Source organism: Leucopleurus acutus, assembly GCF_964270905.1.
Source record: "Leucopleurus acutus genome assembly, chromosome: 1".
Taxonomy (NCBI): Eukaryota; Metazoa; Chordata; class Mammalia; order Artiodactyla; family Delphinidae; genus Leucopleurus; species Leucopleurus acutus.
The window spans coordinates 27,676,593-27,703,111 of record NC_139142.1 but is presented as its reverse complement, the minus strand read 5'-3'; the positions used below and the strand labels follow the sequence as shown (position 1 = coordinate 27,703,111).

The 26,519-nt window shown below is 56.0% G+C and overlaps 1 protein-coding gene across 1 annotated transcript in view; it reads right to left on the bottom strand.

Annotated features, from left to right (window-relative positions):
* LTBP2 (latent transforming growth factor beta binding protein 2) overlaps nucleotides 1–26,519 on the bottom strand; it is a gene marked incomplete at its 5' end in the record, with an annotated part of 95,162 nt that overhangs the window by 5,773 nt on the left and 62,870 nt on the right. Inside the window, 18 exons of the mRNA XM_082841447.1 lie at nucleotides 574–699; nucleotides 970–1,101; nucleotides 1,754–1,876; nucleotides 2,265–2,390; nucleotides 2,488–2,610; nucleotides 3,611–3,730; nucleotides 4,157–4,282; nucleotides 4,495–4,617; nucleotides 5,697–5,816; nucleotides 10,620–10,739; nucleotides 15,446–15,574; nucleotides 16,271–16,399; nucleotides 18,521–18,634; nucleotides 19,547–19,586; nucleotides 20,803–20,822; nucleotides 21,939–22,154; nucleotides 22,411–22,575; nucleotides 24,217–24,339. Of these exons, the coding sequence (XP_082697573.1) occupies nucleotides 574–699; nucleotides 970–1,101; nucleotides 1,754–1,876; nucleotides 2,265–2,390; nucleotides 2,488–2,610; nucleotides 3,611–3,730; nucleotides 4,157–4,282; nucleotides 4,495–4,617; nucleotides 5,697–5,816; nucleotides 10,620–10,739; nucleotides 15,446–15,574; nucleotides 16,271–16,399; nucleotides 18,521–18,634; nucleotides 19,547–19,586; nucleotides 20,803–20,822; nucleotides 21,939–22,154; nucleotides 22,411–22,575; nucleotides 24,217–24,339 (2,175 nt within the window). The remainder of the gene's footprint in view (nucleotides 1–573; nucleotides 700–969; nucleotides 1,102–1,753; nucleotides 1,877–2,264; nucleotides 2,391–2,487; nucleotides 2,611–3,610; nucleotides 3,731–4,156; nucleotides 4,283–4,494; nucleotides 4,618–5,696; nucleotides 5,817–10,619; nucleotides 10,740–15,445; nucleotides 15,575–16,270; nucleotides 16,400–18,520; nucleotides 18,635–19,546; nucleotides 19,587–20,802; nucleotides 20,823–21,938; nucleotides 22,155–22,410; nucleotides 22,576–24,216; nucleotides 24,340–26,519) is intronic.

The window sequence follows — 26,519 nt, the reverse complement described above, 5'->3', positions numbered from 1 at the left end:
CCAGGCAGGAGGACAGACTCGTGGGCAGAGGAGAGGCAGCCCAGGCACCCCTGCCCCTGCCTCAAGCCCAGCAGGCAGATCCTTGTCTCATCCCCCCCCCCCCCAGAGAAACAGGCTAGGCCTTGGGTCAAGAGTGGAAGTGGGTATGAGTTAGCAGGAAGGAGCAACAGATGCGCAGAGGGTATGGGAAGGAAGAGGAAGAAGGAGAAGGGTGGCAGAAAAGAGTCCGTAAGTGGACAAAGAGGAAGGGTTCCTCCCTCCGCACGGTCCCCACATGTGCCCCTTGAGACCTTAGGGTCTCTGGGGAAGGGTGGTGACTTCACTGGCGTGCTTGCTTCCCCTGCTGGTTGAAGGTGGCCTCGCTTCCTTGACCAACCTGGCCAAGGTGCCCCTGTAGGGTGCGGCTGAAATCTCCCTCCTTTGCCACTCTATGAGGACCCCTTATGGAGCCTTGTTAGACCCTGAACATTTCAGGAGGAGGGCCCTAGGGCCCCTCTATGCAGGGCAGCCAAGATCTGCGGAGATGGGATCAAGGGCCCAAAGGCCTTCCCTTCCCTGGCTCAGGCTTCTCACCAATGCAGTCCCAGCCGGAGGGCGAGGTCTCGAAGCCCTGGTCACAGAGGCAGCGGAAGGAGCCATCGGTGTTGTCGCAGAAACCGTGGCTCCCACACATGGTGTCGTTGGCACACTCGTCTATGTCTGTGGGACAGGGGAGGCTCATAGGGTGTGCTCTCTATTCGCTGGGAATTCTTACTTATTTGGTCTACTAACACCAAGATTTCTGAAAGCTAACTTCTGAATACAGGAAAGGAAAACTCTAACACTGACATTCCTCTTCAATTTTTGTGTAAGCACTGCTGTATGGAAAATACACAAACTTCAAACAGCAGCAAAAAATAGTTTCTAGCTGGATACATGAAAAATAGGTGTCCTCAGGCTTCTCACCCTGGATACCCGCTCCCGACTCACCAACACAGTCTCCAGTCGGGGCCACATGGAAGCCGGGCTGGCAGCCCGGGACACAGCGGTAGGAGCCGGGGCTGTTCTCACACCTCCAGGCCCCACACGCCGAGCCTCCGAAGTCCTCACACTCATCAGTGTCTGTCCCCAGAGTCATGAGAGGGGACAGAAGTGGCCGGGTCACTACTCTGGCCCCACCTCTCTGGCATTAAAAGGTCATGCCCCACAACCTCTGGGGTCTTTGATCTGTTCCAAACTACTGTGCACGTGTCAACCCCCAAGCATCAAGTTCAGGATCATTTCCCCTGACCCGCAGGGCTGAGCGTCCAGGAGGTGAGCGCTCTGCTATTTAGGAGAGCACCGAGCTCTCAGACTCTGTGACACTCCTGTCCCCAACACCCTGCTCTCTACAGCAGAGCACTTTCTACTTCTCTTTATAGAAAACCTTCCCCAAAGTGTATTACGGAGAGTCGTCTTCATATCTGTCTCCCTTGGTCCATTTCAAGATTGTCCATAACTGTCTATTTGTTCCAGCAAAAGACATTAAACCCAGGTGGTGTTTAATAAATATCTATTGCATCAGTTTGGCTTTAAAAACTAGATTATGTGCTCTGCTAGCACAAGGAGTCCCTGAGTCAGCAGAGGCTCAATAAATGCATTGGATGATTAATCTGTGGAAAGTTCTCTGCTTCCTGGAAGCTGGGGGTCCAGGTCCCAGGGAGCTGAGGAGGAGGCAGAGTGGAGGAGACAGATGTGGGGAGGGGCCCCGTTCGCTCCCCCCCAGAGCCCTTACCCACACACTCCCCACTCTCTGCGGAGGTCTGGAAGCCAGTCTTGCACAGACAGTTGAAGGAGCCCTCAGTGTTGACACATTGCCCCCCGAGACACCGGTCAGTGACTGCACACTCGTCCACATCTAGAATAGAGACATCTGTCAGCAGGACCAGCCATGGGTCCCCAGGGCCCTGTGCAGCTTCCTCTGGGCCCTGAGGAGCCCATAGGAGGGCCAGGGAGTGGCTCGAAGTAGGAAAGTGCTGGAAGGTCCCAGGGAGAGTCCAGAGCTGGAAGCCAGAGGCCCGACTGGGGGGCGGAGCCCTGGAACTGGGGCTGTGTCAAGGGGAGAGAGGGTGAGGGCACCTGCCATAAACACCATGGAGAGGCCCTGGAGGAAGACTGAGACCCTCCTGACACCTGCCTCCCCTCTCATCACTCAGCCTCCTATCTTCCCATCCTGGGTGGGACCGTGAGCATTTTATTTCAGTACTCTAGATAGCCTCTAGCGCCCCCTGCTGCTGGCTCCTCACCCTGGCAGCTGGCGCCCCCCTCTGCGCTGGCAAAGCCAGGGGCGCAGAGACAGAAAAAGGACCCGTGGCTGTTGAGGCACTCGCCGCGCGGTGCGCAGTACTCCTCTCCCACGCACTCGTCCACGTCTGTAGGGAGAAGATGGGCTGTGCTGTCTCCCGGGGACGCTCCCGCCTCCCCGCGCACTCTGCCCCCGTCCCCGGTGGGGAGACCTGAGCCACTCACCCTCACACACAGTGCCATTGGCCAGCTGGAAGCCCGGGGGGCAGAGGCACTGGTAGGAGCCAGCCGTGTTCTTGCACTCGCCTCCCAGGCAGCTGCTCTGGGGGTCTTCACACTCATCCACATCTGCAGGGTCACACAGGGAGGAGGGCAGCCGATGGCAGCACCTCCCAAGGGCAGGAGCCAACGGGGAGGTCTCCAGAGGACCTGGCACCTGCCTGAGGAGACTGGACCCATAGGGGCATCGTTCCCTTGTAAAGCAGCACAGCGGGGAGAAGCTGGCGAGGGAGCCTTTGGGGAGCGGGATAACTGCAGCTCCCTCCTTCTGTCCCAGCTCCCCCGCCTCTGGCAGCTCACACAGTGCCCACCTTGGGGACAGTTGGCCTATCCCAGCAACCCTGGCCTAGGGTGGCCGAACCCTACTGCCCTCATCATGGCTGAGATTTCACTGAGAAACAATTGGGAAGGCAAATGAGACATAAGCCGAGGAAGCAGATACAGAGAACCTGAGAAAGTAACAGAAACTAGATTATTATTACTATTTTTTGGGGGGGGGGGCGGGAAACGCGGGCCTCTCACTGCCGTGGCCTCTCCCGTTGCGGCCATGGCTCACGGGCCCAGCCGCTCCGCGGCACGTGGGATCTTCCCGGACCGGGGCACGAACCCGCGTCCCCTGCATCGGCAGGCGGACTCTCAACCACTGCGCCACCAGGGAAGCCCAAAACTAGATTATTTAAATTGGCCTACAGATTGCCTGGTACAGGCCAAGGTTTTTCAGAATATGGTCCCAGCACCCACCCTTACAAGGAACCCTTGAGGACCTTCTTAGATGACAGATCTCAAGGGCCCCCGACAGAGGTGGATTTAGTAGGTCTGGGACAAGGCCCCGGGAAGCTGCCTGTTGAACAAACTCTCCCAGTGATTCTGACACGCGCTGAAACTTGTGATCCAGTGGCTCAGTGGTCCCCTGGACCCAGTTCTGCAGTCGCCTTTCCAACTACTGTTGGGGGAGGGGCAAGAATAGGTGTCCCCAGCTGGCCCACCATCTGAGGTGAGCGCCCTTCTCTAAGGGTGATGGGTTAGTCTGCGCTCTTCTCCCCCACGGCGGGGGGGCCTCTCACGTCACAGGTGTGGCCCAGGGCGCTGGGCCGGTAGCCCCGCTCGCAGTCGCTGCAGGAGAAGGAGCCGGCAGTGTTGGTGCAGACTCCCAAGGGGCAGACTCCCAGAAGGGCACCCTCGTCTAGTTCTGGGGCAGACAGCCAGCCAGTCCCCAGGGGCCTAGGAGGCCTCCCTCCACCTGGTGAGGCAGGAAGCACCCCACGCCTCTGGCTCCCTCTCTGAGCTCATAGGACTTTCTGGGGGTCCCTGGGGAAGGGGAGGCCCTGGCTGTGAGCCTTCTGTAGGGCAACCCCAGTACCCTCTCCCCAGGATGCTCCTGGGGCAGCTCTACCGTCAGCTTCCCTCTTGCCTCCGTGACTCCCTTTTCCTCCTGTCCTCATGGAGGAGGAAATAGAAGCTGTCCCTGGGGCCAAGTCCATTCACAGGGTCCTCTAGCCTAGCCTGGAGACCCTCAGCATCAGCCCCAAGCTGGGGGACAAATGGAATGCTCTTTGAGAGGTAAGAGGGCCTGTGTTCTCGGTCCCTCTCTGCCATCCCCCCTCCCCCGGGTTACCTTCGCAGGCGGTGCCGTCCTCGTTCACCCAGTACCCACTCTCGCAGGCCGAGCAGGTGAAGGAGCCCTCCGTGTTGAGGCAGAGGCCCGCAGGGCACGAGGCCCGGCTGGCACACTCGTCAACATCTGAAAGAGGCCATTGAGCTCTGTGTGGGGTTCTGCAGGACAGACACGCCAGGCTAGCCAGAGACCAGTGGGGCGGGAGTGGGGCAGGGTGGGGGAAAGGACGGGTCTCGCAGCCACACGTTGGGTCAGCGTGCTCCGGGATGCGGGGCCGGAGGGAGGGAGCTGCAGGCTGACTCGCTGCGGACAAAGCGTGCTTCAGATCTTCTCTGTACCTTGGCAGCCCTTCTCGTCTGAGGTGACCTCATAGCCCGGCTCACAAGAGCATCTAAAGGAGCCCTCCAGGTTGATGCACGTTCCACGGGTGCAGACCCCAGGGGTCAGACACTCATTCACATCTGCGGGAGAGAAGTCCAGGATGGCGGGCTGGACTCATTTCCCTCACGCAGCCTCCATCATCAGGCTGAGAGCATCTCAATTACGAGGCCAGGGAATCAGCATTCAGAGGGGCCATAGACACCCTGGGAAGGGCATGAGGTCCATCCTGTTCCTGGGCTTAGACAGGGTACCCTTCTCCCCTGAGCTCACTTCCCCCCACCGAGCTCACTTCAGCTCTATCTAGTGACACAGAGCATCCTGCAAATTCCTAGAAAAGGGGGCCAGGTCCCCCAGCCCCGGGACTGGTTTGGCCCATCTGAGGACACCTGCAGTCAAGTGTCTAAGACCCTTGACTCACCTTATAGTGAGTCTGAACCTCTCTGGTCTCCTACCCGCCAAGCAGACTGGCATTATCTCATGTTCCCAGCCCACCCACCAGGTTCAATAGGCGAGTGGGCAGCGTAGAGAGAGGGCAAGTTATGCCTGGGTGGCTGAGTGGCAGTCTCAAGGGCCTGGGAAACGTCTGCCCTCTCCAGAGCCTCAAAGCGTCTATTCACAACTCAGTCCCTCCTGGCATTCTGAACCCTGGGTCCTTCTTCCTGTAGGGGCTGAGGGGAAAGAGCATTCCTCCTACAGATGACATGCAGCACCCCTCCCCCCGGAGGGAGAAGAGCACCCGCTGTTCAGTTAGGCGTTGCTGTTAGACACTGAGACATTGAGATGCAGAAGAGCAGAAGAGCACTCCTCCCTGGGAAACACACCACTGGTGTCAGCCTCTTCCAAAGACGCTTGGTACCTCACTCTGCCTAGCAGGATCCAGCCACAGAAGCCGCTGGGACCTTGGGCTGTAGCCCAAGGATGGATGTGGCCAAGGAGCTGACAGGCACCCCCCACCCCCGGCTGATTCAGAGGGCAGAGCACCAGTAACTGAAGCACACCCATCTCAGCCCCAGCGTCACCTGGGAACCCAGCCAGGTCATGGAGGACAATAGCCTCCAAGCCACTTCCCTCTGCCCACCCCTTCCCCTTCCTGTTGTGGGCTCATCCGGGGGTCCCAAGGCCAAACAGCCCCCTCAGTGCCCTGGCAAGCAGCCCTCACCTACACAGCTCCCATTCTGGCCCCTGTAGCCCTCCTCGCAGGGCAGGCAAGTGTAGGAGCCAGGGGAGTTGACGCATCTCCCGTCAGGGCAGGTGCCGGGGTGATGGCATTCGTCGATATCTGCAAAATAACAACCCCGCCCGCCTTGGTCATGTCTGCGAACCACGGCACATGGGTGGGCTGTGAAGAAGCAAATCCTTGAACCTGCCCTTGGCTGGGGAGAAAGAGGGACGTCAGTTTCTGTACTGATGGAAACTAGGAAAAAGTGAGTGCTGTCCTGTGTTTCCAACCCCACCTCCCATCCACTGTCCTGGACAAAAGAGAGATGGAAGACCTTTAGGAAGGGAGACTCTCTGGTGAAGGAGGCTGCCCTTCCACTAGCTAGGGGAGGGTGAGAGAGCTTGAATTCATGAGCTGGACTCTTGGGAAGGGCCTTCGTATCTCCCTTGTTCCTTTACAAGGGGTGACAATGACGTGTTTGGATGTGCTTGGCAGATCCCAGAGGCCCCAGAATAGGTCCCAGCTGGGCAATGAGGGCCAAATGGGCTTCCCTGCACCAGGAAATGAGGACAGAGGATAATCCCCCAATCTTAGATGTGACCAAGACCAGCCCTGAGGCTGATGCAGAGTGAAGGGTGGAGGCTGGCAAGGCTTCTCAGCTGGAGAGGAGACTTTCTTCTAGCTGAGAACCACATAGAGCTCCAGCACCCACTCTGGTGAGATCCAGGAAAGTCAGCCAGAAAGGATGAGTCTGAGCACCAACTGGACAAGTAGGGGAAGGGGTGATCCATGGAGAAAGAGAGCAGCCAGTCCTGGGAGAGTGACAGGGAGCGGGAGGGTGAGCTCTCTCCCAGGAACTGCATGCAGGGCTCTTCCCAGCATGAAGCTTGCATACTGGGGAGTCCACCATCCAAGGCACCCAGGTGACCTGGGCTGAGTTAGGGAGGTTGTGACACAGGGATTGAACTCTGGGTCAGGACTGCAGGAGGACATTCTGCTCCTCTGGCCCAGTGTCGAGGCTCCCAGTCACTATTCATGACAGACAGAACTATTCATGACAGACAGATTGACCGAGCGCCAGATTTACCCTCCCTATGTGGATAACTGTCATTCTCCTGCAGGGAGGCCACCAGTTCATGTAGATTCAGAGACCCTATTGCCCAGGAGGAAGACCTACTCAGCACCCATGGAGGAAAGAAAGGCAGGAGGCAGGGCCAAGGGTCAGAACACAGGCTTTCTGCAAAGGGACTCAAGCCAGCAGCTGTCATAATAGAACAGGACATGGGCCCGGAAGTGCAGGGTGAATATGAATCTCCTCTGAGGTTGTTTGGTCTACAGAAGACCGGGTACATCAAAGCCCTCTGTCCCAGGGAACCAGGTACCTCTCAAGGTCAAAACTTCGCCCTGAGGGTCCACATGAGGAAGACATACACAGGGCGGGTGGTTTTTCAGGTGGTGTGTGTAAGGAGATACCCAGAACTCCCGGGCAATCTTGGGGACACTGAGATAAGGCTCACCTCTGGAAAGAGGGCAGCCAAGAGCCCCTAGCTGGGCTGTGGTGACACCAGGCTAAACTATTCTAAGGGCTTCTGTAAAGACAGAGATGGAGAGAATGAGGCAGAGGTGGAGGAAATGAAGGTCCTAGGGCCACCAACTTTGGCAGCACCATGGCCCGCTGGCCTTGGCTGGGTACCAAAGGAAAATGGGCAAAGCCATTGGGAATTATCCACAATTCCTGCTTCAGGGATATGAGACTCCGGGATGAAGAGAAAGAATGAGGCAAGGATCCTCCTCTAAGACCATACTGAGGAAAAATGGAGTCTTTGGACCTCTCCTGCAGGGATCAGGCAGGACAGGAGGAGATTAGATTTACCAGGAGCAAAGGGCCCTGAGGTCTGCCCTGCCCCAAATGTTCTGGGCACATCTGTGGAGGTGGTGCCCGAACTGTTTCACACTGGGCATTAGGAGACTTGCAGGACGAATGCTGTTCACTGAGAATTCCAGCTCTCCACTTCTGGGCCACGGTGGGCTTGTGCCTCCTGATCCCTTGTGGTTGGATGGGGCCAGGGGACTAGTGCTGGCCAGTAGCTATGACGTGTGTAATTCATGGGCCCAAACATTTATTTGTGTGCAACCCCGCAGGGTGCTCTTTCTTTCTTCCATGAACACTGGCCACATTCAAGATGCCGGCCGTTCCTTTAGCCAGGTTCTAGGGTGAGGAAACGTGAGGCAGGATGTTTCCTCATGATGGACGTGTGGCCTTGGTCAGATATCAAGTTTGCGGTGTCCTAAATCACTAAGGTTGAGGTTGGTTGTTGATGTAGTATAACCTGGCCTGTCCTGGCACACCCACCACTGGCACGCCTGGCACACCTTCCTCAGACCAGAGCCCCAGCCAGCGATGATCATGTGCGAGAGGTCTGTCAGCAGGTGAGAGAGGGAGGGCAGAGGGTCAGAGCAGCCCACAGTCTCCACCTGAGCCAGGGCAGGCCTCTTCTAAGTGGGGGTGGATATAACAGAGCCACTAGCCTAGCCGATTACAGGAGCCAGATCAAGATTCTGGATGAAGTGGGTTCCATGTGAAAGGCACAGGCTCTGACGTCACCAGATATCTTGAGGCCGTTCCGCCAGCCTCTTGGTGCCTGGAGCCAGACTTTTCTGCCTAGTCTAGGGTTTGAATTTTAATCTAAGCTTATGATATGCTTTGGTAGCTTTTACCCTGGTCCTCGGGGGGCAGGAGCTGTCTGTCTTTTTATTGCTATATTCCTAGCCCATGGCTGGGACCCAGCTGGCGCTCAACAAGTGTTTGCTGACCGAAGAATGAGACCATGTGACTAACTAAACCTTCACATCCTCTTGGTATGAGGCTGCTGAAGAGATCCCAGAAGACCCAAGGAAACAGTCACCCCCGGGACCAGCTTGCCAGCCTGCTGTCTGTACACTGGGAGGACCCTGGAGCTTCTCTAACCAGCACTGCAGCTTCTGCGTGAGGAAATGTGAGGGTGCTGCCTCTGTTCCTTGTGAGAGCACAGGGTGGGGAGGGTGCTCACTCAGGCGCCAGACGCTCAGGTGACCTTGGACGTGGGTGGGGACAGCAGAGCCCTGGCAGTCTGCAGGGGAATCTAACCCCTTTCCATGGGAACCCAGAGTCCTGGTACGATGGAAATGCCATCGAGACTTTGGATGGGCTGCTGTCCAGACCACTCGGGCCTTTCACCAGATACTTGAAGTTTAAGTGGAGAGAGTGATTTCTTAGTTGGAAGAAGAAGAAAGAAGGAGAGGAAATTCACTGGGCTCTCGGGGTGATGGGCCGGGTCTGTGGTTATGGATGGAAACCTGGGGAAGTGTGCAGGCTACATCCGTTTTTCTCTCAGCAGACTCAGAGTGTCTGCCCTGGGCCGGGAACTCAGCCTGACCTCCCAGCCGAGGTGTGTGTCTGGAGCCTGGCGTTGAGGGGAGATTAGACGTGCGAGAGAACGGGTCCTCAGACAGTAGTGCCGCCCCCCACTCGCTGTAGGGCTGCACGTGCGCTTTGTATGTGGCAGGTTATTCAGTCCTCACAAGAGCCCCTAAGATGGGCATTATGGTTTCCATTTTCAGACATTGAGACAAGAGCCAAACCCAGGCCTGTCTCCGCCAGAGCCTGTGCTCTTGCACGGACTGGTTAGTATAAATTTGATATTTTTAATGTCCTGGTATTTTTTCTTAGTTCATTTCCTTTAGTTTTGCTTTACTTTTTAACAAAGTCTGATGCCAAATTAATAATGTTCGATGCTTAAATGAGGCAGTCTATCAGATCCCTAGCACAGCACCTGGCACGTAGCAGGCACACATCAAATGCTAACTCCCTTCACTCTCCCTTCTCCCGGAACACGCCAGGATGTCTGTCCCCAGTGAGTTAGTGAGGATAAGGGAAGTGGGTTCAGGTTTGGAGCATAAGTGGGCCTGAGTTTAAACGGGGAGGCATTGAGAGGGGAAAGTAACGCGCCAGGGATGCAGACAGAGTATTGTCTGTCCTACATCCCTAGTGACCTCTCCCCTTTGCCAAGACCTGCCAGGGCTCTGGACTCTGCTTCTGTGGTAGTGGCATTGGGAAGGGGGTGGGCTCCCTTCACCAGACACAGAAGCTCATCTCTCACCTCTAGGACCCTCTGAATCCTGGCCCGGGGAAACCTGGAGGCAGGGAGGCGTCTGGGCCTAACCTTGGATCCAGGGCAGGACTTCCTTCCAGAGAGAGCCTGGATTCCCCCTCACCCATTCCTGTCTCAGCCAGTCTTGGGAGCACATGACCCAGGCCTCTTGCAAGCATCTGAGAGCCCCAGCCTGGCAGGGGGTTGGAAGTGGCAGGGCTGCCAGGAGCTGACATGATGGTGGCAGGTTCAAGCCAGTCTGTGAGGACATCAGTTGGCAATGACACAGCCACCTTATGGCAGGGCCTGGGAAAGGGGGCCAGGATGAGAGCTCATTTGTTCATTTATTCCACTAGCATTTGTTGGGGTGTCCAACACATGGACATTTGTCAGGTGTCCATGCATGGTCATCTAAGGATATGGTCCAGCTCTGAGGAGCTCACAGCCTTAAAGCTTTAGCAAGTAGGCCAAGCCCAAGGCCCCAGGCACCTCCCAGATAGATCAACCTTCCCTCTGCCGCATGACTCAAGGTGAGGGGCAGAGGTGCACGGAGGGGTGCTCCTGGGATCTCATGTACATAAAGTTACTGTGCTCCGTGCTGCCGGGACAGACAGGATGTCAAAATCCCACTGAGGGGCCAGAAGGGCTCCAGAATCCACAGATAGGTCTCTCTGTGTGAAGGAGGGGGCTCAGCATCAAGGGGCCCAGTCGGGGATAAGCTGGAAGGGGAGCTGGTTGTGGGCAGTGCCCGGGGAGGGGCCAGGAGAGGGAAGAGCGGCACCCCATTCCTTACCTTGGCAATGGCCCTTCCTGACCATCGCGTAGCCCTGGTCACACTCGCAGTGGTAGGAACCCTCCGTGTTGGTGCACCGCCCCCCGCTGCACACCTCGGGCTGCCCACACTCGTCTATGTCTGTGAACACACAGAAAAGTCCTGAGTTGGGGCCAGCCCTGCAGGGGGTCCTGGGACATCTGTTCAGAGGCCAAGGCCAAGGACAGCCATGCTGAGGCCCAGGCAGGGAAGGCATCCTTGCTGCAGCGATGAATGGCAGGGTCTGAGACTGACCTAGCTCAGGCCCCTGCAAACTCCTGAGTTCCTTTCTCCTGGAGGAGACAGCTACTTTGGGGGCCCATGGGGACTCTCACAGCTGTCTCCTTACCCCAGTGCAAGGGCTGGTCTTTAGGTCAGGTGGCTGTGCCTATGGCACTATCTGAGGAAGCCAACGAAGTCCCCCTCTTGACCCCAATAAACCCCCCAGAAGTCTGCTCCTAGAGTTCCTACGGGCCTTCCTAAAAGTTAGGGATTGGAATTCCCTGGCGGTCCAGTGGTTAGGACCAGGATGGTGCTTTCACTGCCAGGGGCCCTGGTTCGATCCCTGGTCAGGGGAACTAAGATCCCACAAGCCACGTGGTATGCCCCCACCACCCCCCAAAAAAATAAGTTTAGGGATTAAGCAGCTAGTGAGAGACAGCATCTTAGGCAGCTGTGGATCTGTCCCTTTGGTTTCTGCCATTGTCCCAAAGCATAATGGTGCCCTGTGATGGCTTGAAAGCCCAAGCCTGGTCATGCCCCTCCCCTGCTGGGTTCCCTGCTGCTCAGCCTGCCTCACAAGGCCTCACCCCAGCCTTGCTGTGTGTGCTGATCCCCACTGGTCCAGCCTCCAAGCCTTTGTTCACACAAATGCCTCTGCTTGGTTTGATGGCCTGCAGAGCCCTACTCCCATTCCAAGGATGGGTTCAGGGCTTCCCTGGTGGTGCAGTGGTTAAGAATCCGTCTGCCAATGCAGTGGACACGTGTTCAATCCCTGTTCCGGGAAGATCCCACATGCCGTGGAGCAGCTAAGCCCGTGTGCCACAACTACTAAGCCGGCATGCCACAACTACTGAAACCTGCGTGCCTAGAGTCCGTGCTCAGCAACAAGAACCCACTGCAATGAGAAGCCCGTGCACTGCAACGAAGACCCAATGCAGCCAAAAATAAATAGAATAAAGATAAATTAAAAAAAAAAGGGTGGGTTCAATTTGTCAACTCTAGGTCACTCTGGCCACTCCCCATTCCCTGCCCCCCACAGTCAAATTAATGGAGGACTCACCCTTGCCCCAACCCGTAGCAATGGTTCAAACACTTCACAGAGGCTTTGTGCAGATGAAATGAGATAATCCAGGTAAAGGGCTTAGCACAGTGCCTGGCTGACACAAGGTGAGCACTGAAGAAATGTTAGCTATTATTATTTTTATTCTAGCATTAAACCTACCCTATAAAATCCAAGCTCCTCAGGCTGGCATGTGAGACCTTTCGTGACCTAGCCCCGCCTGGTTCTCTCACCTGGGTTGCTGCTTCCCACATGCCTCCTTCTTTTTCTTTTATGGTCAAAATTTTAATGTCAAAAACTTATAAATGTTTGGTATTAGTCCACATACAATTCAGTTTTTGGTGTAGAGTTCTTTGGCCTCACGAAAAAACACTTGGTTTACTTCACTAATAGGAATATCTCTTAATGCTGAGATGGCCTCTTCTTGGTATTTCTTCTGCTGTCGATTTCTGGCCTAGTTATCTGTGATTGCATGAATGGACTTGAGTGGAGAGGTACTCATCATGTTCATCCCAAATAAGAGCACATATAGTAATCACATGATTACTATAGTAATGAGGAGGTACACAGGCAATACAACTGCTCGATATTTTTGAGGCCAACAGGATAAGCCTGAGGAGTTTAGCCTAAGGAGCTTCTGCACGTGCTGTTCCCTCGCCTGGAGTGGCTTCCCACCCACCAGCTTGGCTGTTTCCTTCTCATCTCTCAGTGAGGCTGCCCTCGCCCCTCCAACCCATATGGCCCTTCCCAGGGTTCCCTTAGGAATCAACCCTTATATTGAAGAGTAACTGCTTTTTTTTCTCCCTGACTGCTGAGAATGTGCCTTATTATCCTAGTGTCCTTAGTACCTAGCCCAGACCCCCGCAAACTACTTATTGCATGAATGGAATAGTAAGCATTTGTTTACAGACATGAGCAATACTTCATGACACTTTAGTGCACAGTGGAGTCACTGGCAGATGGTATAAAATGTACACTCCCAGGCCCACGTCCAGAGATTCTGATGCAGCAGTACTGGGCGGGCCCAGAAACCTGCATTTTAATAACTCTCCAGGCAATTCTGAAATAACTGGTCCTCCCTTTGGGAAGCTAAAGAGAACCTGATAAAGGACCCACAAACTGGTAGGGCCAGGATGACTGCCTGATAGATAAGCCTGGGAAAGCTGACTTGTTCTATGGAGAAAAATGGAAATGGAAAAGACCCGATCTTAACACCCATGCAAGGATGGACTCCAGATGGACTAAAACATGTCGTGAAAGGCAAAACTGTAACTTTAATGAAAGAAGGTGTAGGAGAATATCTTTGTGAATTAAGAGTGGGGAAGGACTTGTTAACTAAAGCTCCCAAAGCATAAAAAATAAGGCAAAAAGGTGAATTTCAATACATCAGAATTAATGATTTCTGTTAAAGAAAGGACATGTGGATAAGGTCAATGGACAGAGGACAAGGTGGAAGAGTTGTCATATCTAAACCCAGGCAAGTATCTGGAATCTATAAGGAACTCCTAAGGAGCCACAAGGAAAAGCAACAAAGGCCACTGGAAAAGAGAGCAGAAGATAAGAGCAAGCAGTTCCTAGATAAGGAAACCCAAAGGCTCATATACGAAAAGATGCTCGTAGATACTAGTAAAGTAAACGTTATTTTAAATATTTAATAATCAAATAATTTATCTTAATCAATTATTTATATTAATTTCAATTCTAGAAATTGTAATGCCTTCTATTAATTATATAAATTAATGAAATAATTTATACATAAGAATAAAGTAAATATTTAAAATAAGGAGGTATTGTTTTACTAGAGCAGCAAAATTTAGAAAGTGGATGTTATCCTGGATGAGGCCTCATCACACCACAGCCAGACCCCACTGGGAGAAGCTCTGACAGCTGACCTTGACCTTCCTGCCTCCTCCCCCAGCTGTCGGGTTGGCAGAGACATCTGGACACCCAGGCTGGCACGAGGCAGGACGCTTTGTCTGGGCCAGTCCTGGCGACACCCTTCCCTGCAGCAGCCACTGCTTGTCCCAGGCCAGCATCGCGGGCTGGGCCTGCAGGGAGCAGTGCCTCTGGCCCACAACACGTGCCAAGGCTGCGAAGCCCAGAGAAGCCCCTTGCTCCCGGCCTCTGCCGTTGATAACTCCAGACTGTTCTGAGCACTGCTGCCTGAGTCATCTCCCTGAAAGCTGGCTGACCGCATCGCCGCCCTCTGCTTGCAAACCTCTATTGGCTGCCACTGTCTGCGGGACAGCGACCAAGCACTTCAGCCTGGCACTCAAGACACTTCGCAAACTGGCGTCGGCTCCTGACACTTCCTCTGCACACCCCGCGCTCCCATCACACTGGATTTATTTATTCCCAGAGCACGCCAGGCTTGTTCATTGCTCTGCCCTCTGCAGAAATGGTTCCGTTTCCCCAAAATACCCTCTGCTCCCTCCTTTCCTTCACCGTGTGTGTAAGGGAAGGTGTTGGAAGCGAACCATGTTTTGGGGCCAGGGTGACTTTGATTCTGTTTCCAGCTCTGCCACGGCTCTAGGTGTGAGGTCTCTGGGTGGTTCAATTCACCTCTCTGAGCCTCAGTTTGCTGAACTGTAAAATGGGGATAAGGATTTGTGCTGCATGGGGTTGGGTTGATGAGCTTCATAAATAAAGGGCTTAGGACGGTGCTGCCGTATGAGAAGTGCTCATTAAACGGTAGTTGTTATTATTCTGTCCCCACTCAAACACCCCTTTGGGAAACCTTCCCACATTCCTCCATACAGAACCAGTGCTTCCTCATCCCACAGTACCAACGTTCACACCTCACTCATTGCAGTAACCCTAGAGCTCACACAGCGCCCAGGCCAGAACCAGCAACGTGAGCCCCAAGAACAGCAGTGTCATTCGCTAGGTGAAGGATTCCAGCTTGGTTATGGACCTTACAGCACTGCTTTGAAAGCGCTGCACCCTATTCTCTGTAGTTCGTAAAAAAGTATGTGGAGTGTTTCGTATGTGGTGTAAATGCCGCATATTAAAGGGCCTTTCTTGGAAGCATCTTTGTCCAGCGGCCCCATGCAGAGCTTCCCAGGGAGGCTTAAAGCCTTGCAGGCATTTCCCAGCAAGGGCAAGCCTGCTCCCAAGGCTGCCTGGAATCCCAGTTGGTGTCCTCACGGGTCACCCTCTTTATCCAATAGGAAAGAAGCTCCTTGTCACTCAGGATTTGGGGACCTGGTTTTTCGTCTTCATCTCCAGCCATGTCCCCAGACCCCTCACACTCTTGGCTCCAGTCACAGTTCCTTGGAGCGTTGGTGAATGTTGCTGCCTTTCAGATTCCTATTCCTCCATCTGGTCTCAGCGAACTCAGCCTCAGCGCAGGGTCTGCTTCCTCCCAGGTCCAGGTTAGAGCCCTGGTCTTGGTTCCTGCGGCCCCCGTACTCCCCACACTCTGCAGCTGTGTCACTGGGTGCTGTGAATGCCTGGATCCTCTTCCACCCCAACACTACCTGTGCGGTCCTGTGCCCCTCCCAGGGGCAAAGGTGGCTCACCTTACCTTGGCATTCCTGTGTGGCCCCCGAGGTGGCCAGCGTGTAGCCAGGGTAGCAGAAGCAGGAGTAGGAGCCCACGTTGTTGACACAGCGCCCCCTTCCCTTGCAGGGGTCCCTCAGACACTCATCGTCATCTGAATGGAGGGAGGTGAGAAGGACAGTCAGGGAGGCCTTCCTTTGGGCACCTGCCAGCCACCTGCCATGCTAAGGACTGGACAGGGAATGGTGCTGTGGGGCAAGGAGAGGATGAGGGAGCAGAGGAGGCTGGGAGTTGAAAAATCTCTAAGGCTGAGGGCCATGAAGTCGGTTCATTGGGCCCATTCAAGAACCAAGGGCCTGGGGCAGCGGCCCCGCACCTCCCCCCTGCCCCGTGTCCCCCTCCCACAGTGGCCCGGTGATAGCTTCCTTTCTCCTTCAAGGCACAGTGGATGTGTCTCCCTTGTATAAGAATACTGGGGGAGTGGATGAGGCCCACACTGGATGATTTATGTGTTATGCCTCCGAACCTCTCCCCCAGGGATGGCCGTGGCTTCAGTCTGCTATGCAGACGGAGGGGTGGGCTGATCTCAGAGCTGAAGGCTCCAAGTACCAGTCGGGGACCCTGGGGTGGCTTCCCATCCTCCTCAAGTCCCGGGGGCTCATCAGATGGGGCTCCCAGAGACCGCTCTCCCTGAGGTTAAGGTTAGCTTTGTCCATAGGGGCTGCTCTCCTCAGTCCATCCGCCACACAGCACTGCTCGGGCTTTTGGCTGCCTGGACTCTGGACTGTCCTCCAGCCCTGCCTCCACCCTCCCCAGCCGCTGAGTGAGCCCAGGCTGCCCACGTGGATACCTGCGCAGTAGGCCTGGCTGGGGTGCAGCCGGTAGCCGGGGCTGCAGATGCATCTGTATCCATCAGGGAGGTTCACACAGGTTCCCGGGCCACAGATGTCAGTGGCTCCAGCAGCACATCTGTCAATGCCTGTGGGTGATGGAGCAAAGCAGAGGTTATGGTGGGGTGCAGATGGGTGAAAGCAGTGGAGTGGGGTGGGGACAGGGCACACGGGCCTCAGAGGACCACAGAAGCCTCACCCCAGCCTTAGCTGGGCCCTCCCACACCCACGTATAGCGTGGCCTGTGTAAGAACCCATGGCCCCTCCTCCCAGGGCCCCGAGCCCTACCAGGATAGAGCTTGCAGCACTGCATCCCTCTGACCGAGACCCAGGGGGTTCCAGTAACCTGTGTCCCGCGTCCCAGCAAAGGGGCTCCCCTGCTGAGGCCTCCAGCCTGACCTCACCCTGAATACGGGGACAGCTCTTATCCACAGCGAGTGCTTCCCTTCCCTGGCAACTCCTGACCAGTTTTTCTTAGGCAGACAGACAGATCTGGTGAGGGGGGTCTTGGGACAACTGCCAGGGGAAGAGGGGAGAGGTGGGCGCGGGCTAACTGAGCAGGGCCTTGAGTGTCATGTTGAGACAGGCCTGTAAGCAGGGGGGTCATGGGAGGTGGGGTGTGATCAGAACTGTCTCAGAAAGACCATGCATCTTGCATGTCATCTTGTTCAGAAAGGCAGCAAGATGGCAGATGGACTGGGGTGGGAGGGGAGGCACAGAGGGCCCCTCGAAACCTGTTGAAATGAATTAAACAAGGACTGCCTTGGGTGGTGGTAATGGGTAAAAATGGGAGATGGAAACTGAATTCAGAAACAGTTTGGAGACTCGCCAGGACTCAGGGCTGAGGCTGCATAGAGAGCAAGAGATTATAGGTCTTTTGAACTGTGTCCATAATACCAGAAAAGTACCTGGCACTTAAAACATGCCGAATGGACAAATGACTGAATGAATGAGCGATGCTCTCACTCCAGGTCTCAGCCGGAAGCCCACACACCCACGCTCCCAGCCCTGCCCCACAACGCTGAGGGAACCCCAGAGACCCAGGGAAATGGGTCAGGATGTGGCCTGTGGTGGTGCACAGCGGGGCTTCACAGCGTTTGCTAAATTGGACTGAACTGAACGTGCACACCGGCCTGTTTGTCGGGCTACCCTGCCCCTGGCCTGGCTCCAAGTTTGTGTCAGCCTGGGGGCTCAGGAGGACCTCCAGCCAGGTTCTAAATGTCCTCCCAGAGGGGTGGAGTTGGGGGATGGCAAGGAGGAAGGGGGATCAGGCGAAAGTCTATAGATCGTGGGTGGGATTCTGTCCCCACATAGCTGAATCCCCAGCTGAGCCCCTTAACCCAGCTCATCTTGCCTGCCGAGCGGAGGGGGGCCGAGGACACTCGTTGGAGCAGCGCACTGAGCCCAGAGAAGAGGGGTCCTGGGGGAGGGCAGCAAGGATGCCCTGGTTCAGGCCTAGGAAGGCCAAGCTCCCAGCCCCACCCACACTCTCTGGACTGTTCCACCAACCTGCAGGGTCTCTCCCTCTGCTGGAGGAGATCTGGAAATACCCCTCACCCCAAGGTGACCTCAGTCTATGAGGTTACAAGCAGCAAGGCCCTGATGAGGACGCTCATGGAAACACATGCACGAACACACACACGTGAGCACGCACGTGAGCAGGGAACAGCTGCAGCAACACCGGCCCTGCTTCTCTTGAACCAAGTCCCCAGACAACGAGCCTTTGAGGAGGGTGCATTCCAGAGCAAGGTGGATGTGCCGGGGATCTCCCCACACCACCCCGCAACAACGCAGTGGCCAGAGCCTGGGGAACGCAGGCTCCAGGGCAGCTAAACAACTTTGAGAAATAGAACCATTTTCCTTCCCTAAAGTCGGCCCTCCCTGTGGGCAGGAGACTGCCCACCGCCAGGGTACTCAGCTGACCCAGGGTCAACAGCCTGGAAGAGCCAGGCTCCCGGAGGCCCCACGTGCTCGCCTTCCTTGAGAAGGCCCCGTGGATTCTCCTGGAAGGCACCCCTTCTCTTTCCCCTGCCTGGCTTGACCGGTGCTCCAGACGGGACTCCCCCGATCACTAGGGGCACCCTGTGCTCTCTGCGGAATGCGGCCGGGGCCGCTGACCCCGGCGGGAGTTCAGTGGACACTGTGCATCCGGTGGGAGAGCCCTGGAGTTGGCTCTGGCCGCCCACACCTCATGGGGCTGTTGCAGGTACCTGACGGGGCCGGGGTCACCAGCACATCGGTGGGGGCGGTCACTTGCTCTTCTGCCCGGGCCTCCGGGATCCCCTGTCCAGGCAGTGAAGGCGTTGGTCTTCCTGTGGCGTCTCCTGCGGAGGGGAGAGGGGCGGGGGGAGAGAGTGGGCCTCAGCCCCTTGACGGCCCGCTTTCCCACCCCCTGGACAACATCCCCTGCAGAGGTGCAGTGCCCTGTCCTCCTCCCTGCCCTCCAGTCCATCGGGCTCCGAGAACAGGGGGTGGAACCTAGGGCGGGTCATCCCCCCTGCCTCTTAGTCTCCTGAAACTTAACCTGGCCCCAAACAGAGTCAGAGAATCTGAGAGCCCTGACGGGGCTCGAAGCACATCTGGTCTCCCGGCTCCACTCCGCAGGGAAGGAGGTGGAGGCTTGTGGGAATGGCCACTTGTCCGAGGCCGATAGCTTGTTGGGGATGGAGCCGTAGCCCGGGTCTCCTGACTCCTACTTCAGCACTCTCCTTCTGTCTGCAGAGGTCTTTACAGTTTACAGAGCTCTGCCTGGACCACCAGTGTCTCAACTGCCTTAAGAGGCAGGCATTCGTGTCCACATCATAGTAGAGGAAGCTGAAGCCGACTTCTGAACAGTGCCCTGTCTGCAGCCCCAGGGACGGGCAAGCTGGGCTCTGTGGAGCTCTAACCATTTCCTGAGGGAAGACAGGCTGGGGGCAGGGCTCTGGGTACCTGACCCGCCCCTGCTTCAGCCAGCCCTTCCTCTTTGGTCTTGTTTATTTGCTGACCAGCACCACGAAGGGCAGAAAGAGTGCTGTGGCTGCGGAGGTATTTGTAAGGCATCGCGGTGCCTTTCACTGACCTATAACACCTTCCGCAGACAGAGCTCCCAGGAAAACTGATCACACGTCTCATCATCCCCAACCTCAGCTGATCTGAGCCTGTGCACCAGCTCCCGGGTACTATCTCCACTCCTGGATTAAGCTCTCTCCTTCCCTCCCTTTGTTTGCTGGGCACCACTAGGAGGAGGCACTCACCTGGGGCCCAGGCAGATAGCTGGGTAACACTGGTTGTGACCTGCACAGAAACGGGAGGAGGTCACTCTTGGCTTCCCTGTCACCCCCATGATGTGCTTCCTTCCTCCACACTCACCCCTGCCTCCAGGCTCCCCGTCCAACTAACTCCCTCTTTCAGTCTTTCATTCATTCCAGGTGTTGATGAGTTCTTACTACACCCTGGCATTCTGCCAGGTACTTTATGTCTATTGTCTTAATGAATCTTCTCAACTATCCTCTGGTAGAAGGCTGTGATGATCAAAGGAGCCAATGTATGGAATGGGCCAGCTCAGCGTTACAGCAACAAGTATCGTATCAGTGCTATGATCTCCACATCTCAGACAGCAACAGAAGTTTAGACGTTAACCAGTCTACCGAGGGTCACAGGGCCAGTGTGGTGAAGCTGGGACCCCAGGCCACACCTGGTGTCTCTCACCATAGCCCATGGACAGAGGTAGATGAGCTGTGGGGAGCAGGGGAAAGAAAAATGGGCAGGGGATGGCAGAGGGCCAGGAGCATGGCTGGGGCTGGGAGGACACGGAAGAACTTTGGTCTGGGAGACAATGCATGCTTCTCCAGGGAGAGAAGAAGCTCCCTGGGGAAACAATATTTGCGGAGAGTCAGGGATGCAGGTTGGAGGGGCCAAGGGATAGGGTAGGGATTGGCAGACTGATGAGGGAAGAAGCAGCTTCACTCTTCTGGAATGTTTTTCTAGGAGGACACTCAGTTCTTTGCAGGGAAATCCTGGGCTCAGGAGAGGGGGTGGGATCCCCCTTTCTCAATGAAGTGGTTATTCACAGCTCTGCTTCTACTTCCCCACGAGCCACTCACAGAGGAGACCTGAGACCTTAAGCAAGTCAGGCTCAGAAAGTGCTGAATCCGGAATTAATCTGGAACCAGTTCTAGACCTCATCTGCTGTGATGAAAGCCTGAGTGACAGCCAGGACTAACAGGACACGTTCCTGCTTCCTTTCTGAAGGGGGCCCCAGAGCTTCCCGAATGAGAGTACTTGCACAGCAGCTGCTGGAAAAACAGGAGCTGTTGTTATTACTTCCTTTAGGGTAAAACTGGGTCTTTGGATCAACTCTCCCACCACAGCTTCTCTGCAAGTAAAATCCTACGTACACTCCATCTTTCTCCCCTCCCTCCCTCACGGGACGCTGCCCTGCGGCCTCAGTGCTACCACGTCCTGCTCTCTGCCACCCTTGCGCGACTTGCTGGTGGGAGGGCTCGCTTACCTGGCCAGCCTGAGAGTCACCTGGGAAGGAAAGGTGAGAGCGTGAGCTCAGGGAGGAGGGTCTGGCTGCCTTCTCCCTCCCACCCACGGCCAGGGCTGGTTCAGTCCATGACCTCCTGACTTCGTCCCCCGCAGGCTCAGTGGTAGAGAGAGCCCAGACTCTTCTTACCTGCCTCTGCCCCTGCCACCCTTCTGGCACTGGCCAGCCCAGATCCCAGAATCCCAGGTCTGGAAGGCCCACAAAGTGGTCAGTTGGTGAGAGGAAACCTCCGGGGCTCCTTTGATGCCCCCGGTGACAGGAGTCCCACCCGCTCCGGGCCAGTCCACCCCATGGGTGGACTGCCACCCCATCCTCGCTGTAACCCTCCTTGCACTGCCACCTCCTCCCTCCCGACCACATCGGGTCACTCCGCCCCTGCCCCAGGCTACAGGCCAGGGCAACAGTTCTAGGAAGGGGAGGAGTTGCTCCTGGCCTGGCCAGTGTCTGGTTTCCATGATGACTGGGGCTCTGCCTGACTTCCGTGTCTGTCTGTTCCCTATTCCTGGAGCACTTTGGCCACCACTTAGTTCTCCTGGTCCTCATATGTCCTTGGCCTCCTGCACCCTGTGCTACCAGTAACCCGGGCTTGCCTTCTGCGTGGTTTCCCAGGGCACCTGCCAGGGGTGCCTAGAGCCCAGTCCCTTTCCAGCCCCACGCCTCCTGGGCCCAAGGCGATTGAGCTGGAGCCAGTGCTCTGACTCTAAGGCCACGGGAGGGGATCTAAAGCCCCCAGATTCCCCAGGATCCACCTGCCGACCCTTCAGCTTGGCAGCGAGCACCAGCCCCAGAAGCTGCGCGGCCGGGGGCAAGGGATGGAAAGACCTGGTCAGCTGGAGTGGAGGATGCGGCGGGCCTCTCCCACCCCCACCAGCAGCTCCCTGGGACATGGGTACCTATTGACCCTATATAGGAGAAAGAGGAGGTGAGGCCATGTCATCAGGCCAGGCCATGAGAGCACATTCCCAGGGCTGTGCTGCTGCTCTGAACTCCTTTTTCTAATGCCCCAGAGATGGAATGCCATGGGTCCAGTGGCTCTTTGAGGTGCTGTAACCCGAGGGGAGGGGGAACCTCTCAGGCATCTTCCCCAACCCAGATACCTTTGTCAGGGATGGTCCCGGCCTCCAGCCAGGTGCCGGTGGCCTCCCGGAGTGGCTGCCTCTCTGCTGGTCTGGGCAGGGTCCTATTGCTCTTCTGCCCCTGTTGCCTCGAGGGCCTGGTCAGTTCCTCCTCCTCAGCTTTCCTCATGGACAGACGGATGTCTGAGCTTGAGTAGGTGTAGCCGTGGCCGGCAGGGCAGATCTCCTTGAAGGCCTCTGCAAGTTCAACAGTCAGAGGACAAGCTGAGGGGTGCTGTTCCCGCAGGAACCCAGGGCCCTCCTTTTCCTGCCTTTTGAGGGACAGGGCAATTGTGCCAGCAAGGAGGGAGGGGCCCCAGGTTGGGTTAAGGAGTTGAACAGGAAGGAAAATTAAGAGTCTTCTGGCCTGATGTTAGGTCAGGTAGGGGAAACTGGCCACTGGCTTGGAGGAAGCCCTTCGGCGGCCGGGGCTGAGATGAGGACAGAGGGTTACCTGTGCCAGGCAGGGGGCACTCCTCACACTTGCTGCCCCAGGCTTTGCCCACTCGGCTGCAGCAGCATATCTGCTTGGTGATCTGCTGGGCCAAAGGCAGGGTGCAGGTGCCGGGCCCCAGCAACCGGTAGCACAGCCCCTGCTGCATGGAGATGGCCTTGTCCGCTGCAACAGACACGGCAGGTGGGGATGGGCAGGTGGCCAGCGGGAGGGGAAAGGCAGTGGGTGGAGGAGTGACCGGCCACGTGCGTTCAGATTGGCTTGGCCTGCATCTCAGTGTAGAAGTTGGGGCCCTGAAAATGCTCACAGAACATTTGGAAGAGTAGCTGCAGGAATGCTTTTAGCACCTCCTCATGTTATCTGTTTGAGGCGACCCTTGACTCTCACCCTCATGTGGGGAAGCTAAGAGCAGGAAATGTGGATGTCTCTGCTTGTCTCCAGATTCTGAGTCTATGCGTGTTTACAAAAGCCCATCCTGGGGAGCACGAGGCAGGAGCAGTGTGCTCTGAGGGCCACAGTCTCCCTGGGGAGATGAGACGAGGCGAGAACCACAGGCCTGATGGGGAGCTTGGAGGACCAGGCCCTGTCTTGGTCGTCTTTGCAGCCCAGACACCCTGGGCAATGTCTGGCGCATGTAGATACTCAGTAAATGCTTGCTAGATTGACGGCTGCCTGGCTGGAGCCATGAATCAAAATCCCATGGACTGCAGTGAGTGTAAGCCACGCTGGGTTTAGAGAATAACAACACCAAGGGCCAACCCTGCCTCCCTGCATGAAGGGTCTCTATCCAGAACTAATAAATAAGTCACCATGAGCTCTTCCTGAGAGTGGCCAGATGGGTTCTCCCCATTCTGGGTCCCCTCGCTCTCTGCTGTCCCTTTAAGGCTCTTACTACCTAAGGCTCTTACTACCTCCTTGCCCTGGGGATGCTGGGTCCAGTCTTTCCCTCACATGGGTGCTCCCTCTGGGTGGTGCTGGAGTCTGTTCATCTTGTGGCCTCCCCAGACCCAGTACCTGGCGGTTCACAAACTGGGGGCTTGGCCGGCCACAGGGAGCTCTGCTGAGCCTTGGGTGACCCACCTGACCTGGGTGGCTACTTTGCAGAGGCCAGTCGGGACTGGTTTTATTCAGTACTGGTCAGGCCTCCCTGGTCTGGCTGTGCCGTCAGCTCTGCCATGGGGAGTGGTGGGTGGAGGGGGGCACTGCCAGCCTGGGCCTCTCCCAGCTGGAAACCACAGAGGTCACTGGAAACAGCTGCCTGGGTGTTCACACATGCACACACATGGACGCGATGTTGATACGACTAGTGACATGTACGCGCTCACGGACACACGGGGACCGCAGGATTACGGAAAGGCCCCGGGGCCGGCAGCAGTGCTGCTCCTGCTATGGGCAGGCTCCTTAAGAAAGGTCTGCAGTGAAAGGACCAGGCTGCTAAGCTCAGGCACTGGAAGAGGCAGCCACAGCTCAGCCAGACATCGCAGCAGGGACAACACACATCCTCCCAAAGCAGATGAGGCAACAGATGGAACAGTAATGATGAGAGAAAAAACAGAGGAGGTAGAAAATCCCAAACTGCAAAGCCCTCAAAGAAATACATAAAGAAAACAGAGAAGCAGTGACTGTCTCCGTCCCAGCAGGATGAGGGATCAGGTTTGGTACTTGGGACCCAGTTCCAGGTGGAGGAGCAGCCCCTGGACCCTGCGATAGGGTCTAGGGGCACTTCTGCTCTCAGTCTGGCCCGTGGACCTTGAGGGTCCCATCTCGCGTCTCAGCGTCCCCACCCTGGGTCCCACCTGCACTCACACACACAGCGACTCCTGGATGGATCCAGCAGGAGGCCGGGTCTGCAGGTGCACAGGTAGCTGCCCCTGGTGTTCACGCAATCCGAGTCCTCGCACAGGCCCAGGGTCAGGCACTCGTTGATATCTGCAGGGATGGCGGAGATGACCAAGCGCCCCCCAACCCAGGCCTGATGGAGGGGAGGGGTCGGGGCAGAGTTCTCCTATGATTCTCCAAATAGAAGGACAGCAATAAGAGAGCTGCCGTTTACTAAGTGTGATCCCTCTCTCTGGGCCTCAGTTTCTTATTTGTAAAGTGGGGATAATAATAGTAACGACGATGTAGTCCTGTTAGGGGGATAAAATGAGATAAAAATTGCAAATCGCTGGGTCCAGGAACTGGTAATAATGGTCATAATATTAAGAGCTAATGTTTATTGAGTGCCTCGTGCCAGGTAGTATGCCAGGTGGATTGCATATGATACCTTATTTAATTCTCACAGTTTTATCAAGTAGGTCCACACAGCCTCATTTTATAAGTGAGGAAACTGAGGCTCCAGGAGTAACTTGCCCAAAGTCACTCAACTAGTAAGCGGCATCCTGGGACGTAACAGGGGGAGTAGATGAGGGCAGAGTTTGAGTTGGAGGGTGGAGAACAGGCTGCCCAGTCCCTCCTATTCAGTCTTCCTTGAGAGACCCTGAAGCATCTCTGCGGGACCCAAGATCCAGGGACCATGTCCACAGTGAGAAGCTGCAGGATGGAGGGGCCCCGGCAAGGACGAGGAGGCGGGAGGATGGAGGCAGGTGCTGGGAGGTGGAGCAGAGGTTTAAGAGGACAGGGGAAATCACAGTGCTCACACTCTGAGCTCCAAGAAGTCAGGGGCCCTCTTAGCGATGGCACCTTTGCTGATGATGGTGAGCATGGAAGATCTGTGATGGCCGCCCACCTCCAGTGCCAGGAGATAACACATGGCAGCCCAGTGTCATCAGGGCCGCCTGCTCATTCACAGGCGTTGGGGAAATTGGCACTGAGTACAGGAGTAAAGGGGCTGAAGGATGACTCAGCTTGGGCACCAAGGGGAACTACTGCTTAGCAGGATGTTCTATTGGGAGGGAGAGCTGGGACGGGGAACTGATCCGTTTGCCTCCAGTCTATGGCCAGAGTGATGTCTAAACTCAAATCTGACTTGCCTCCTGTCTGCTTGAGAAGCTTCTGGGCTCCCCCTCACCTCCTAGAGGGAGCTTCTAAACCCTCACCTGGTATCCAATGCCCGCCACCATTTTCCAAAAACCTGTGGGTGGGCCGGTGGCTCTGATGAGACCCTGGGATGCGCTTGTTATCTCCTGTGGGTGCACTGGCTGTACTCCAGCCAGCCCAAACTGCTCCTTTGCTCATACTCGTCCCTCGGCCTGGAATGCCCGCATCCCCTTCTAGCTGGCCAACTCCATTCATTTTTTAAGTCTAGGTCAGGTATCACCTGAAACCTTCCCTGATCCTCCAGTCTGGGAAGGGGCCCCACCATAGGATCCCATAGCACCCAGTGCCTCTTTCTCTCGAGAGCACTTCTCTCATAGTGTGTAATTGTTAAGGCATCTGTCTTCACCTGGGGCCGCAGCTGTGTCTCATCCATCACTGTGAACTAACACCTAGCACAGTGTATGCAGATCATAGCAATACCCCAAAATTAGCCTGTGGAAGTAGGAGAGAAGGATGGAGAGAGGAGGGATGGTGCCTGCAGGTGCAGAGATGAGCAGGTCCCATCCCAGACAGGGAGACCACAGCCACAGACATGGGAAGGGGGAGGTTTCAGGGGCAGGGCCTCCTGGGGAGGGCACCTTGTCATCCTGAATCCTGTGGGCTTGGTGGAGGAAGGACAGAGAGCACATTCGAGATCCTGGGAATAACTTTAACACTGCAGACTAGGAAACATGCCAGGCGGAGAGGCCACTGAGGACAGTTTAGATACGAGCAGCCCCGTTGCACTCTCTAAGGGCAAAAATACCAACTTCTCCCCACACCCACTGTCCGTGAGGTCCTTGCCTCATTGCCCTGGAGGGAGGCTAAGCCTGGGCTTGGCTGGGTCAGAGGTCTTCCCTTTTGCCGGGTCCAAGCACCTGTTCTTATCCATGGGCCAGAAATCCCCACAGGCAGATAGCTCAGCCGCCCCAGACTCCTCTCTCCTGAAGCCTCCACGGGGAGGGGACCTAGGAGACCATCTGGGTCAATCCCGTCTCTAACCTAGCTTCAAGCAAAGTGAACTGCACAGACAGCGATTTGTCCAGTTCCCAAAGCTCTCCAAAGGGGCAGCTGTCTCAACCCCAGGAGCC